The sequence below is a fragment of the Vespa mandarinia genome, chromosome 15 (assembly GCF_050613455.1).
Source record: "Vespa mandarinia isolate Hongniang chromosome 15, ASM5061345v1, whole genome shotgun sequence".
NCBI classification, from domain to species: domain Eukaryota; kingdom Metazoa; phylum Arthropoda; class Insecta; order Hymenoptera; family Vespidae; genus Vespa; species Vespa mandarinia.
This window is the reverse complement of record NC_140824.1, coordinates 3,873,310-3,888,548: the sequence shown is the minus strand read 5'-3', so window position 1 is coordinate 3,888,548 and position 15,239 is coordinate 3,873,310. Positions and strand designations below refer to the sequence as shown.

Here is a 15,239-nt window from a genome sequence, read left to right as displayed (position 1 = left end):
GGACGATAGCTAGGACTCCGAGAATTTTTCATGGTCGTCGTCTATCGATGTATTGAATGGTCAAAGAGATAGATACGCGGATGGAAAGAGGATCTTTTTAATGTAAACGCCATTGTTTTGTTATTGGATGATATTCAATGTCGATCGTCGGACGTGAGAGGAGTATCATTTGATAATTAGAGAAAAAGGGAGGAAAAAAAAGGAAAGAAAAAGAAAAAAAAATAACGCAACGACGACGACGACGACAACGATGATAAAAATACTTGAGGAAAAGAATTTTATGTAAAAAGCGGAAGGAAAAGATGAAAAAGAAGAAAAAACGACACACACGCACAAAAAAAAAAAGACAAAAAAAAATAAAAGAAAAATGAAAGAAGAAAGAAGAAAGAAATAGGAAATCCTTGAAAGAGAAAAACGTCGATATTCGTTGATGACGAGTTGAGTACTTACTAACTCTTCCATTCGCATAATCGCAGGATGTGTCGGGATACGAAAAAGAAGATGCTTGTTTTCGAGCCGTGACTACTTCGCAAAGTTGTCTGCACGGACACGGCCATTTACTACCCGTTAAAGTCGGCGTAAATCAGAGTAAGGATGGAAGAAAAAGTATATCGTGTCGAGGATGGAAAGAAGGAAAAAGTACTTAAGTCCTTTGCCATCTCTCTGACTCACACTGTAGTTGCATTTTGCTCCGATGAATAGGATGGAACCTGGCCAAAATTGATGACACATGAGTTAGCCAGCGAATTCGGGACTTTCGGATGATTAAATCACCCATTCAAAATATCTTGCACAAAGAAGAAGAAGAAGAAGAAGAAGAAGACGAAGAGGAAGATGAAAAAAACGAAAATGAGGACGAAGACGAAAACGAAGAAGAAGGTTCGACGATCTTTTCACTTTCATCTTTTCTTTCATTCTTTCTTTTTTCCTCTTTTTTTTTCTTCTTCTTCTTCTTCTTCTTCTTTTTTTTTTACCTCCTTTTTTTTCCTTTCTTTTCAACGATCCGTTCTCGCGTCAAACTTGTTATGAAAGCAATTAAACGTGTCTCCATTTTTGAAAAAAATTTCTATGTCAAAGGGATAGAGAGAGAGAGAGAGAGAGAGAGAGTGAGAGAGAGAGGGGGAAAACGAAAGTGTCAGAGTTCTTGAAATTTCAATAGCATAATTCATAGACCTAGGTATAGGTCGATGCCAACGTTCACAGAGAGATATTTTTTCCCTCGCCTGTTTCTTTCTCTCTTAACTTCTCGAAGGTGGTAACCTCGCCCTTACGTAATACATCTCACGATGACTCAATCCTGGGAATGTCTACGATACGTGGAAAATTGTTTACAATGGATATATCTGGAGGTGTTATCATTCGGTACACTTTCCTTTTGCTATAGTTAATGAAAAACGTAATGAAATTTATTCTGACAAATATTTATTATAATAAATGAAAGGAAAAAAGAATTATACAAAATTATTCCCGAAGGATGATTACGTTCGTTTTTTTCTTCTTCCTTCTTTTTTATTTTTTTCTTTTTTTTTTGTAGTAAATCTCTTTCTTTTATTTTATTACTTTTTTTTTTTTTTTTATTTAATTACAATCATATTTATCGTACCGATATCATACGTGTTTATCGTTTAATTTTCACAAATTAATATCTTTATATATAAATATATATATATATATTTTTTTTTTTTTAATACCATCAACTAGCACTCTCCCATTGAACTTTATTCTTCTAATTAAAAAATTCTGTCATCTAATCCACATTCATTACTTCATAGAACTGCTATTTTTGTTATTAGAGCCCATGTTATCGTGAACATTGAAAATTTATTATATTAATTAAAATTCATCGTTGAGAACCTACAAATTGCTTCATAAAAATGTATTATTTAATTAATAATGTCTCGTATGAAGTCTCATTGTCCTATCAGGATTACAAGTTCTACAAGCCATTAGGAAGATCGTCTTAGATATTATAGGTACTTTGGAGGATACTATTAGCTACTTGGAGGGAGCTGCTCGAGCAGCTTTTTTTCACTTCGAAAAAGGAAGCAAGAGACTCTTTCTTGGAGCGTGTTCGAGGAAGCACAGAGTCGCTACTCGTTCGTCGTTACCGTGATAAATTCTCCGAACGTGCAACGCGTTAGCTGCATACGAGAGTTCGATGTTCCTTCTCTCTCACTCTCTCTCTCTCTCTCTCTCTCCCTTCCTCTCTCTCTTTCTCTCTTTCTCTCTCTCACTCTCTTATATTTTTCTGATTATATTTTTTTCTTTTCGAAAGCGACGAAGAGAAGAGTTGAAAAATTCTCTTGGCATACGTTATACGGTAGAAATAGGAATAACGATGTTGCTAGCGGAATGATAGTGATTGAGGTCACACGCGAACTGAGAAATCATGAAAGCTCTCTTGTTACCGGGTTAACTCCACCCATGAACATGCCATTGTGGAATCTCTGTGATTCGTTTAAAATGAGAGTACGTTGAACCCTTTCCATCGATCGCTATCATAACGTGGGATCGAATTAAATTCGATTTACTGTTCATTTGTATTTAAACAATTTTGTGAGAAAGAAAAAGGAATGTCTATTGATACGTCGTTTTTGTTACACGTTTTTATTTATTATTTTTCTTTTTTCCTTTCAAAATCTTTTTCTTTTTCTTTTTTTTTTCATAATTAAAAAAACGAACAATTATTAAATGTCGTTGTTCTATTTCATAGGAGTTTCATTGTTTGTAATATAAATATTATTATATTTATTTGAAAGAAGAAAATAGGAGAGAGAGAGAGAGAGAGAGAAAATTCCGTTAAAAAAAGAAAAGGAAAAGAAAGAAATAATAAAAGAAGAACTTATTTAACAATTATTAGAAATATTCACAGTTCGTTTACTTTCGGCAAGAAAAAAATAGAAAAAAAAAAAAAAATGAAAAAAAGGAGGAAAAAACAGTAAAAAAAAAAAAAAGAAAAAAAAGAAAAGATACATTCAAAGAGATTTTATCCGAGTAACAGATTGCACCATGTATATTCAGCTTAATTATAGATCGTGATAAATATTAATCACGGTCTTTCGAACGATTCGGAATCTACGAATCAACCTTGTGTGTAATGTTTCTTTGTGTGTAATTGTTTTTTTTTTTTTTTTTTTTAAAGAAAAAGAAGAATGAAAAAAAAGAACGAAACTCGTCCATTCGGTGGAACTTACTTGATGCATTTCGTATGCGTACTCGAAAGGTGTTTTCTCAAGGCCGATAGAGATAGAGGTAAAAAAAAAAAAAAAAAGAAAAAAAAAGAAAAAAGGGAAAAGAGAAAAAAGAAAGAAATAAAAAAATAAAAAAAAAGAAAAAAAAAAAAGAAAAACATAGTGAGACGATTACGCTACGTGGAGTATTCGACGAACGCGAGCGTTCCATTGGTCGTCAGAGTTAAAGTCATCGCTTCGAAGGACAAGGACGACCCCTCTGCGTAAATTCTACGTGCTCGGAATGCAGGGCGAGCCTTACGTTCGATGAAAAGAGATTTCTCTTTCCCTCTCTCTCTCTCTCTCTCTCTCTCTCTCTCTCTCTCTTTTCTCTTTCTCTTTCTTACTCTTTATCTATCTGTTTGTCTTTCCCTCTCTCTCTCTCTTTCTCTCTCTCTCGTCTCTTCCTCCCCTCCTCTTTCTCTCTGTCTCTCTGTCTCTCTTTAAGCTCCTTCGAAAGAAGTGAAAAATTCACGTATTTCGAAAGTTTTCGTTCGGCGGGTATCGGAACGCGTATCGTAAATCGCCTGGCACGAAACTATTCGTTTAATGGCCGATAGTTGGAAGGGTGAATATAAAAAAAAAAAAAAAGAAAAAAAAAGGAAGAAAAAAAAACAGAAGAAAAAACAAGAAAAAGAAGAAGGAAGGAAAGAAAGAAAGAAAGAAAGAAAGAAAGGAAGGAAAGATAAAAAAAAAAAAATAGAAAAATAAAAATAAAAAGGACAAACACGAACGGCCTTCCCAGTTGTGTTGGGTCGAGAGTAGTAAGTAAGTACAAACTCGTGGCTCTGCTACAATATTCGTCGATGTTGTGTTAGAAAGACGGAGGCCATGGCTGAATAAACGTGCACGTATATAAAGATATATATTTGTATGGAGTGTATATACAGATATGTGTGAAAACGAGAGAGCGATATGCGTGCGTACGCGTACGCGTTCTACCGTGACGCGACTCGAAATGTGATTGAACTCGGAGATAGTCTGGTTCGTGGTTAAAACTAAATGGCGATCTAAGAGACACCCGGTATCTACATACATACATATATATATATATATATATATATGTGTGTGTGTATGTATGCATGTAGGTATGTAGGTATAAGTGCGTACGTATAAATGAAATTTTACACTTTTTTTTTCCCTTTAAATATCAGACGATGTCATGAAGAAATAAATGCATCGTCGTGTGCCTTTTTGTTGTTGTTGTTGTTATTGTGTGTATGTGTGTGTGTGTGTGTGTATATGTTTTAGAAAACTTTTGAATGAAAATTAATATAAAAAAAAAAGGTATTCAATTAATAATTGCAATCTTGTTTAAACGATCTTAATTGTTTTAATTGAATGTGAAACGTAATGAAACTTATTTGATGTATTATTAAAGATTAATTATATATAATTAGTAACATATTAATTTCAATTAGAAATAAATTAAAAGTATTCGAGATCGTTTTATAAGAATCATATGTAGTTTAAATCTTTAGAGAAAAAAAAAAGAAAAAAGAAAAAAAAAAAGAAAAGAAAAGAAAAAAAAGAAAAAATGCTTAATTAACGAGGAAAAACTCGATATCGAAAAGAACGATATCTCGATTATTGTTCTAATTAAATATAAAAAATAAAAAAAAAATATATATATATAATAAGAAATAAATGAGAAATATCTCCGATAAATCATTTCAAACTTATATGATATTAACTGGTACACCATAGACCTAATTAAAAAATAAATTAGAACTAATATTCATTTAATTCGTGTTATATCTTTTAGAAACTAAAATCGACGAAGGAAATTACGCGAGACATTACGACCGAAAGCGAGGATTAATTATTATCGTCGAAACAAGCATATACCACGCGTGGCATAGGAATTATTGTTAGTGTTGGTGAGCTTCTTACATACTAGTAGTGCTTTCACTACACGCGCTACTTCAACGATATTATCATTTTTTCCACTTAACTGCACGTAAGTGTCCGTGAAGTGTAAGAAGATAAAATCGAAACGGCCGTTTTGCATTCCTGACTGAAAACAATTTGAAATTCGTACGATTTGCAAGGGAAAAACATATATAATAAAATAAAATAAAATAAGGAAAAAAAAAAGAAGAAAGAAAAATAAAGAAGAAAAGAAAATGAAAAATATAATAGACCGGTTAGAATCCAAAATGGATGAATGGATGGATGGATGAATAAATAGATTTCATGACACGGAACATAACGCAATGCAAAGCCATAATAATCGTGCGTACTTTCACTCGAAAGTTTCCTTCGAACGACGCTTTTAGTTCAGCCAACGATCGGCACATTAAAATTCTCTACACACAAAACGGGAACCACAAGAGAGAAGTGCGCTCCAGTAAACGCAAATCGCTTCATGCACCTTTAATCCTTGTAAGAAGGATCGATTAGTCATTTTGATTTATAACAGTTTATTATTTACGACTACCGCTTTCGAAAACTTTCATACGATGGATACGTTAAAAGGGATGATAATATAATTTTGTCTAATAAAATTGTAGATACGTTAAATTTTTACAATATGATATTTCTAATCTAAAATGATAAGAAAAGATTCAATGTCTTTTAAAATGATTATCGAAGATATTTAGAAAATTTCTATGTATAAATCATTAGAATTATATTATTGATTATTATACGATATTAATTCTGAGGTGAAATTAAATTTATATATATATATATATATATATATATATATATATATATCATTAATAGAATTAAATCAAATAATCCTTTCAATATTTGGAATTAAAATTAATATAAATTTTAAAGATATTTTACAATTAATAATAACTTGGAATGTTCCTTTCGAAGATTTAAAAAAAAAAATAATCAATTAATATCAATTTTGAAATTTGTATACGTGTCTTGTAATACAAATTATTTAAATGTTACAAATATGAATAATTCAAAATGAAGAAGATAATTGTCCTATATAGTCACCGATAACCACGATGGTTATATAAAGATCGAAACAACTTTGTGACGCAACCGTAGGTGGTTTTGTTGACACGAGCAATCACGCGTGTTGCCACCTGCATTGGTGTTGGGTTGCAAAATGCGCGCATTTTCACGGAGTATTTCGTTCTCAATAACGTTATATAAAATATAAATGAGTGTCGAAATAGAAGGGACTCCGTCCTTCGAGGTAACAATACGATGTCACATTTATTTGTAATCTTATCGCGAAAGATAAATTTATACGATACGTAAGTGTCGCCTTCAAATTTTATATAAAGTATAAATAAAAATTGATTTTTCCAAATTTTCAATTTATAAAACTATAGATATATAACAAAAAATTTACAAATAATATTATACTCATAAATATATTATATTACGATTTTTACGAGACATTATGCAAAATTATATATTGACATTTGTCAATTAATCGTAATATTAAATGATTCAATGAATTTACGTAAATATATCTACGATTAAAAAAATAATCTTTCCCTTTAATAATCATAGAAATTATAACAATATTATTAATTCTTCTTTTGTAGTGATTTCGAAAAGAAAAAAAAAAAAAAGAAAAAAAAAAAAGAAAGATATAAGAAGAATATAACATAGACAAATTGCAATGAAAGAAAATTTATTGGACTTTAAATTAGAGATTTTCAAGAATCGTTTTGAACTTTTGCATAAAATATATTCGCATAAAATATATTTTTAAAGGGATGAAATATATGTACATGCATATAAATATATTAAAAAAAAAACAACATACACATGCACACACACACACACACACACATATATATATATATATATATATATATATATATATATATATATAAAATCTAAACATTTGTTGATAGCTTCCGAATAGAAATATAGCGGGAGTATCGAGAGTGTGCATCGAGTCTATCGAGAGAGGTGCTGTTGCTTTCTCGAAGAGAGTCACGAAATGGGGGGGAAAGAGGGGGTTGGGTCGAGGGAGCAGGGGCAGAAGCAGGGGCCTGAGCAGAGGGGGGTGAGGGGGAACAGCGAGGGGCACACCTGAATCATCCGTGGAATGTAACGCTCCGGCCATTTGGATTTTACCGTACCTTCTCGTTCCGTAGCCATCGTCTCCGTAGCTCTCTCTCTCTCTCTCTCTCTCTCTCTCTCTCTCTCTCTCTCTGTCTCTCTTTCTCTTTCTTTCTCTCTGAGAACTTTGCCAGAGAGAAGGAAGAGAAACCAGAGAGGAAAAAGGAGAGGAACGTGAAAGAGAGAGAGAGAGAGAGAGAGAGAGAGAGAGAGAGAAGATAGACTGGATGGTGTTGTTTAACAGTAGCAACCCTGGCCGTCGAATAACGAGCCACGCGAACGAATCAATTAACGAACGGCAAACTTTCTTCAGGTAAACCTCGACACGGGTCACCGTCTTCATCGATCTTGAATTTTTATTACAGTATCAGTATCAGTATATATCAATTATAATTAATTGTTCGAGCGAATTTCTTCGAACCAACGATGAAAATTCTATACCCATGTGATCGTTCTTAATATCTATTCGATATTCTTTTTTAATGTTTAATATGAATTCATGAAAATTAAATGAAACAATAGATTTCGTTGAGTTAAATGTCATTATTGAAAATTATATAGATCGAAATTGTAAAGAAAATTATTAAACGATCTCAATACAATTCTATCAACTGTTTACTAATTAGATTAGATCAAACTCGATTGTTCTGATAGTGTTTCTAAACGTTTCTATTTTTTTTTTTTCTTTTTTTTCTTTTTTTTTTTTTTTTTCACGAAGGATCCTCTTTTTTTTTCCTCTTGCGATTATAATCATAGAAAAAAATAGTTCCGTCTGAAGCTTCGAACGATTTAGATTTTACGAGATATCGTTAAAGTCCTTATTGAGAAGTATCCTTGCGATGGCAGCGAGAAGAAATAAATGAAAAATAAAATCAAACGAGAATTGAATCGACTAAAATCAAAAAGGGTTGAAATCCTTCCTTGGAATGTTCCGTTTTAACGAGCCCGCATCGGCAAGGATCGCTTTTATTGCTTGTTGCAAATCCGTTTCGTTCGTATTGCTATTTCTTCTCGTGTAAATTGAAACGTAACGAAGCAGCAAGTAGAAACAACGTCGACAGGTCATCGACGTTCTCTTCGGAGGATCAGCTGGCCGTAGATCCTCATTTTAGTAATAAATACTTATGTATATATATACATATATACATATATATATATATATATATATATATATATATATATAGTTTGTGTGTGTGTGTAGATGTATGTCTATATGTCGGGACGAATTGAAGTGGAATCATCTGTGGTAATACTGGGTGTTCACATAATTAAAAAAAACATCACAACTTCTTTCATTAATTATGAATAATAAGATGAATAACATTATTACGCATTTTTCCCATGATTTCGCTTTTACGCGAACGATTACTGAACGAAAGAAATATGTGCCTGAATTATGAAAACGTAAGATATTTTTCTTAATAATTATTATTAATTAAATCACGTCTCTTTTTATTCTTTTCATTTTTTCCCTCGAAATACGATGAAACATCATTTCGATAAAAATAAATTCAATTCACTGGCAAAAGATTAAAAAAAAATTATCTGATACAGAATGATAATAATCGATAGGATGATTGATTCCAATAACCATTGACACCATTTTTATACATTAAGAGATAAAACGTTAATGAAAAGTAAATGATCACTATGTGTATATTTATATTTATACAAATTTTTCCTAAAGTTTATTCATTATTATATTATAACAATAAATGTACTTTTATCGTTCTATCGAATGAAGTTTTTCTTTATGTCAAATAAGAAACGTCATGGAATTTTGCAAATGATTTCATATTTACAAATGTCACGCTCTAAATGTCTCCTTGAAAATCATTCACGTTTATGATATTAAAATATCATGATATTAAAACATTATGATATTTTAATATCATAAACGTGAGAAAATTTGATATTATATAAGTATTATATTTCGTCGATATATTAATATGACGTAGATACACAAAACACACGTGACACATATTTACACATACGTATTATCATCGGTGATCGTGATAACGAATGTTAAATAACGCTTTTGATGAAGTACTTTCGATCTTGCTCACCTGACACCCGTATTGACGAAGAACCGATCTGCTCAGTGGTGGTCCAAACGCAGCATCTTCCTTGATCCTTCGATCTCTCTTCTGGTTTTTTTTGTTTCTTATTTTTTTTTCTTTTTCTAAAATCCCTTTCTCTCTCTCTCTCTCTCTCTCTCTCTCTCTCTCTCTCTCTCTTTCTTTTTTTTCTTCTTAGTGCACAAGTACGTAAATAATTATAAAAAGAAACTAGAAAATATCTTTTTCGAGCTTAACTCTTCAATCACACAACCAACGCGATGATCGAAAAATATATATATATATAAATATATGTGTATATATATATATATATATATATATATAAATATATATGTATATATATATAAATAAATAAATATATATATATATATATATATATATATATGTGATCGAGAAATGCCTTGGACACTTCCACCGAGCGAGCGGGTCCGAACGACTGAAAGTGCCTCTCGGTACGTTCGCGCGCCTTCCTCGAAGGAATCATTCGCTCTATCCCTACTCTCTCTCTCATGGATTCTCTGACTACCGTGCTGAACCTGGTTAACACGAGAACGAAGCGATGTCGAATGGATCGGGACGATCTATTGAAAGAAATCGTTTTCCTTTTTCAACTTTCGAAATGTTATCTTCAAATCGGACGAAATAATTCTTTTTTCTTTTTTTTTTTTTTTTTTTTTTCTTTTTCTTTTTTTGTGAATCCGTTATTCGCTTTATCTTTTTTTCTTTTTGCGGAGGAATAAATAATTTTTCTATATATATGTATAATATATATATATATATATATATATAGTTTTTTTACAAGCGTAATCAATTTTTTTGTACGTAGAATTATAAACTTAACAAATTGGATTAGAGATTGTAATTTTACTGTTCTTTTTTCTGTTTTTTTTTCTGTTTTTTTTTCTGTCTTTTTTCTGTTTTTTTTCTGTTTTTTTTTTTTTTTTTTTTTTTTTTTTTTTCTTTAAAATCAGTAAAATTTCCAAAGAACAAAGTCAAAAATTTTTGATTACAATATTTTTCGTATCTTTTTCTTGGCCTTTGGTCGCAAGGATCATATCTTTTTTCTTAGTCAGTTCAAAGGTATACCGCATTGCGGACTCTTACGATTCTCAGGAATGCCGATAAACGGCGATAATTGGCGCAGGACAAATCGCAAATCGATGCACGACCGTTGCGTTGGATACCACGAAGCGATATCGATCGTGTGTCAAACCTTTTGCTTATCCAGAATCGGCGGTAAGAATAAAGCTCGACTAAAAATAAAGTGATGAGACGTTTAGAATGTCACGCACGAAAGATTTGAAGAAAAGATTGTTAAAAGATTTGTAGAAGAGACACGTATGTATGTATTATATACGTGCGCGCATATCCGGAGACGTAGTATAGCATTTATAAATTAATCGTAAATTTAATAATCGTATTATTTAAAAAAAAAAAAAAAAAAAAAAAGAAAAACAAGAAAAAAGATCGAATTACAATCGAGATAATAATGAGAAAAAGTGCGAATATTAAATTTAAAACGATTATTTTATACAAATAAAAAGGGAAAATTTTTCATTCGATACGATAAATAAATATTGTTACTTAGTAATCATTGATTTTCGATAGAATCCATAATTTCAATCGAAATTACAAATTTATATATTTGCGAAAATTCAAAATGCCCGCTTATTAAGACGCGTCGATAAGAGAGAGGAACCTCATTTGTCATAGGTGATTGGAGAGACACGTGACCAATGACGACAGCGACACTGGCGACACTTACGTTAGTCTTCCAAATAGACACGTTTCCGTTCTAAACAATTACGGTCACGGGGTGCATCGTTCGCGGTCGGTTACGAGGTGATTTTGATTTAAGGAGTAGAGAAATCGTTGCGAATATTTTCTATAGATTTAATAAAAATAAAAAAAAGATTACTTCTATAATTTCGTCGTTGATAACGATAAGAGAGAAAAAGGAAAAAAAAGGGGAAAAAAAAAGAAGAAAAAGAAAAATAAGAAACGTAGAAGGAGAAGTTTTATCGTATTACGTTATCGGAGTTAAAACTACGTTTTCTTTTCACGTAAGCTGATGTCTTTCGTCAGCTCGTATGATAGCATCCTAGTGGCGAAATAAAAAAGCAACGACCGTACGGGAGGTAGCTGGCCATCTTGGAAAACAGATATGGTTGTATCGAGAGAAACGTCAACAGAATTGTGTTTACTTCGTACGATACATGCCGCGAGAGGTGTCTTAGTTTAATTACATTTATAATAGACTTAGCTTAATCGCACGGAAGTGAGACCGACACGGTGGCGTATCTGACACGCGGACGTTATCGCAAAAGGTGCGTAACTTTGCTTCCGAAGGATGAATCGAGGTGACGGATTGGTGCAGAGAAGACGAGTGGTTAACAGTAGCAGCAGCAGCAGTGGATTCGGCCAGGATGGTTCCAATGAACTTGGTCATAATGACAAGTTGTCTGGTAACAGTATGGACACCGACTGTTCATCTCAAAAAGATTTAAATTCTAATCCTACGATAGACGATGATTCTGATAAAGAAACCAGATTGACTCTTATGGAAGAGGTTTTACTCCTTGGTCTTAAGGACAAGGAGGTAAGGACATAGAAACTCTTCTTTTTTTTTTCTTTTTTTTTTTTTCTCTTCTTTTTTTTTTTTTTCAATCCTTCGCTTATGTCTCTCTTCCTCGATATCTCTCTTCTTACTCCTTAGGGATTTGTTTTTATTAATTCTTAGGGTTATACTTCGTTTTGGAACGATTGCATAAGCTCAGGCCTACGTGGATGTATCTTGGCCGAACTTGGATTTCGTGGTCGTGTAGAATTAGAAAAAGCTGGAATGCGTAAGAAAGGATTGTTATCAAGGAAATTACTCTTAAAGAATGACGCACCTACTGGAGACGTCTTACTGGATGAAGCGTTGAAACATTTAAAAGATACAGATCCTCCAGAGACAGTTCCAAGTTGGATAGAATATTTAAGTGGTTTGTAATTAATTGATGATTTTTCTTTTTACTTTTTTTTTCTTTTTTTTTTTTTTCTTTTTTTCTTTTTTTAACCTCCACGATAGTAATTCAATTTTTATTTTGGATCTCGTTATATGTATTGTTACAGGTGAAACGTGGAATCCTTTGAAGCTACGTTATCAGTTAAAAAATGTTAGAGAGAGATTAGCCAAAAATCTTGTAGAAAAGGGTGTGTTAACTACAGAAAAACAAAACTTCTTACTCTTTGATATGACAACTCATCCTCTTACTGATAACCTTGCCAAAAGTCGTCTTGTTAAAAAGGTAATTAGATTTTTGTTATATACTTATATATTATTTATTTATACTTATCTGTTTATGCTTTCTCTCTCTCTCTCTCTCTCTCTCTCTCTCTCTCTCTCTCTCTCTCTCTCTCTCTCTCTCTCTCTCTCTCTCTCTCTCTCTCTCTCTCTCTCTCTCTCTCTCTCTCTCTCTCTCTCTCTATGATATATATTTTGTTATGCGCGCGCAGACATATTCTGTTTTGTTTTAATACTTCAGAAATAATGGTAATATCTTATCTCTTTGTTTGTATTCTCTCATCTTCTAAATTGGGTATACATATTAATCACTAAAAATGATAAGAGGAATTATCATTTGTAACATTTTGCTTGTATTTACTATAAAAGTATATTTGTATCTCCTATTCATACATATGTTTGGAGAATATCTGTATCTTTTTTATTATTCTTTTTTTTTTCTTCTTTCTTTCTTTTTTTTTTTCTTTTTTTTTTAATTATTTCCAGGATGCAATTTAACATGCGTATCCGTTTAGTTGGTTTTTCTATTCATTGAAAATATTCATAGTGGAAAAATTATATAATTATTAATTCATTAGTTTTGAAACATTAGCATCATTTAGAATATAAGATTGTTATATTTATAGAGCAGTCATATTTTATTTACAGATTCAGGAGGCTGTGTTAGGTCGTTGGGTAAATGATGCAGGTCGTATGGATAGGCGGACGTTAGCATTAGTGATCCTAGCCCATGCGGCTGATGTATTAGAGAATGCATTTGCACCTCTTTGCGATGACGATTACGAAGTAGCAATGCGCCGAGTTCGAACTTTATTGGATCTAGATTTTGAAGCTGAAGCTGCTAAACCTAATGCCAATCCCGTATTATGGGCTGTATTTGCCGCATTCACTAAGTAACACAGTTTTCATAAATTAAAAGTGTAACTTATGAACGTTGGATAATAGTGTGAACAGTGGGATTACCAATTTTGCATGTATTTCAGTTGTATACTTAAAAGAAATAGTTACAAGATCATTGTTACGATCATATGATTCAGACCAAATAACATATAGTTGACTGCATGAAAAGCAGCGTTAGGATATATTAGTCATTTTCATTATTATTTAATATCTTTGATAACTGAACTGTATATAAGTTCAGATTGGTGACATCGTAAAGTAACGAAATTCCGTGTGTGAATGTGCACTTCGAGTGTGATTTAGTGCCATGTAGGGTTTGATAAAAAAAAAAATTCTCATCGTACAGAATTTTATGAAATATTTATTATCTGCATCTGTATAGAATCCTTCACGTATAATATTTGTAGATACAGCCTTATACGGCAAACTGTATCTCTCATGTTATTTGCTACATCATTGATGACTGTTGCTTAAAAATAAAAGACAATATAAGAGGCAGTATAGCAAATTGGAAATATTATAACATTATGTTCTAATCGCTAGTGCCCCTCCCTACGGGCGTCTATATTGCATTTGGATATATCTTATAATGACATTCTTTTCAAATTGAAGCACAGATTGATAAGATTCACTGGGTGGCAGTAAAGTAATTAATTTTTGACGTCTATGACCTGCATTATAGAATTTTATAAAAAATATTCCTTTCGATGCTTTAAATATTTTATATATTTCGCATTAATCAATAATTTTTTTCTAGTATATTTAATGGAATACTTCCTTTATATTTGAATTTTATAGAGAAAGCACAAATATATAAAACATTGATCTATTTACTTTCATGAAAAATATAAATGCTAATAATTGCAATATTAATATTATCATTCTTAGAGATAATAATTATTAACAAATATTGACATATATATTGCTCCTTTTAGCTGTAGAAAAAAATTTCATTATGATGCTTATATATATATATAAAAAAATAACATTACATAAAATTATTAAACATAGGCTTTATTGGTTAAACTAATAATTTCAAAATAAGACATGATTTAGTTACCTATATATCTATCAAGAATATACAATGCATTCAATTTATACGTTTCGTACATTTTAAATTATTATTAAGTTAATTGTTGCTATTTGAGTATTAATTTTAATAAGTATTTAGTAAAACTGTAATATTATTGTCATATAGTTTTCTTTTCCTTTTTTTTTTTTTTTTTTTTTTCTTTTTTTTTTTTTTTAATGCAGGTTGAAAAAAATTACACAAGTATTTTAGTAATCATACTTATTTTTATGTATTTTTAAATGTAGTTAAGTCTTTTTTCTCTTCATTAGATTATAATATTTTATTACATAGCTGTCCATTTGACAGAATGCAGATATCTATTATAATTTAATGTAATATAATATTCTGCCTATATGTATTTTAAATGGTAGTAGCTTGCTGGTCAAGCAGATGTAACAGGTATTAGCTGGACAAGGCGTTTATTTTTGTTACATTGTTACTAGTGGATTTCTTTGCTTTTGACACTTCTATAAATTATAGGTAGTTCTTTTTTCTTTTGAAATAACGTTCTTTTCAATATCAATGCTAAAGTAAAATGATTTAGATTAATATAATCAATTTGTTATATATTTATATATTTATATATATATATTTATATATATATATAATATATAATATATATTTTG

At 31.2% G+C, this 15,239-nt stretch overlaps 2 protein-coding genes across 2 annotated transcripts in view; one reads left to right on the top strand and one right to left on the bottom strand.

The window, feature by feature from the left end:
- The window catches only part of LOC118444528 (uncharacterized), a 40,076-nt gene extending 30,401 nt beyond the window's left edge, over positions 1-9,675 (bottom strand). The window contains exon 1 of the mRNA XM_035872886.2: positions 9,341-9,675. The gene's annotated coding sequence lies outside the window, so the exon portion shown is untranslated. The remainder of the gene's footprint in view (positions 1-9,340) is intronic.
- A 1,470-nt stretch (positions 9,676-11,145) lies between these two features.
- sau (Golgi phosphoprotein 3 homolog sauron) lies at positions 11,146-14,567 on the top strand. Its single transcript, XM_035872892.2, has 4 exons — positions 11,146-11,951; positions 12,093-12,339; positions 12,470-12,645; positions 13,290-14,567. Exons 1-4 carry the CDS (start codon positions 11,703-11,705, stop codon positions 13,536-13,538), a joined length of 921 nt encoding a protein of 306 aa, XP_035728785.1. The 5' UTR covers positions 11,146-11,702; the 3' UTR covers positions 13,539-14,567.
- Positions 14,568-15,239: the final 672 nt, after the last annotated feature.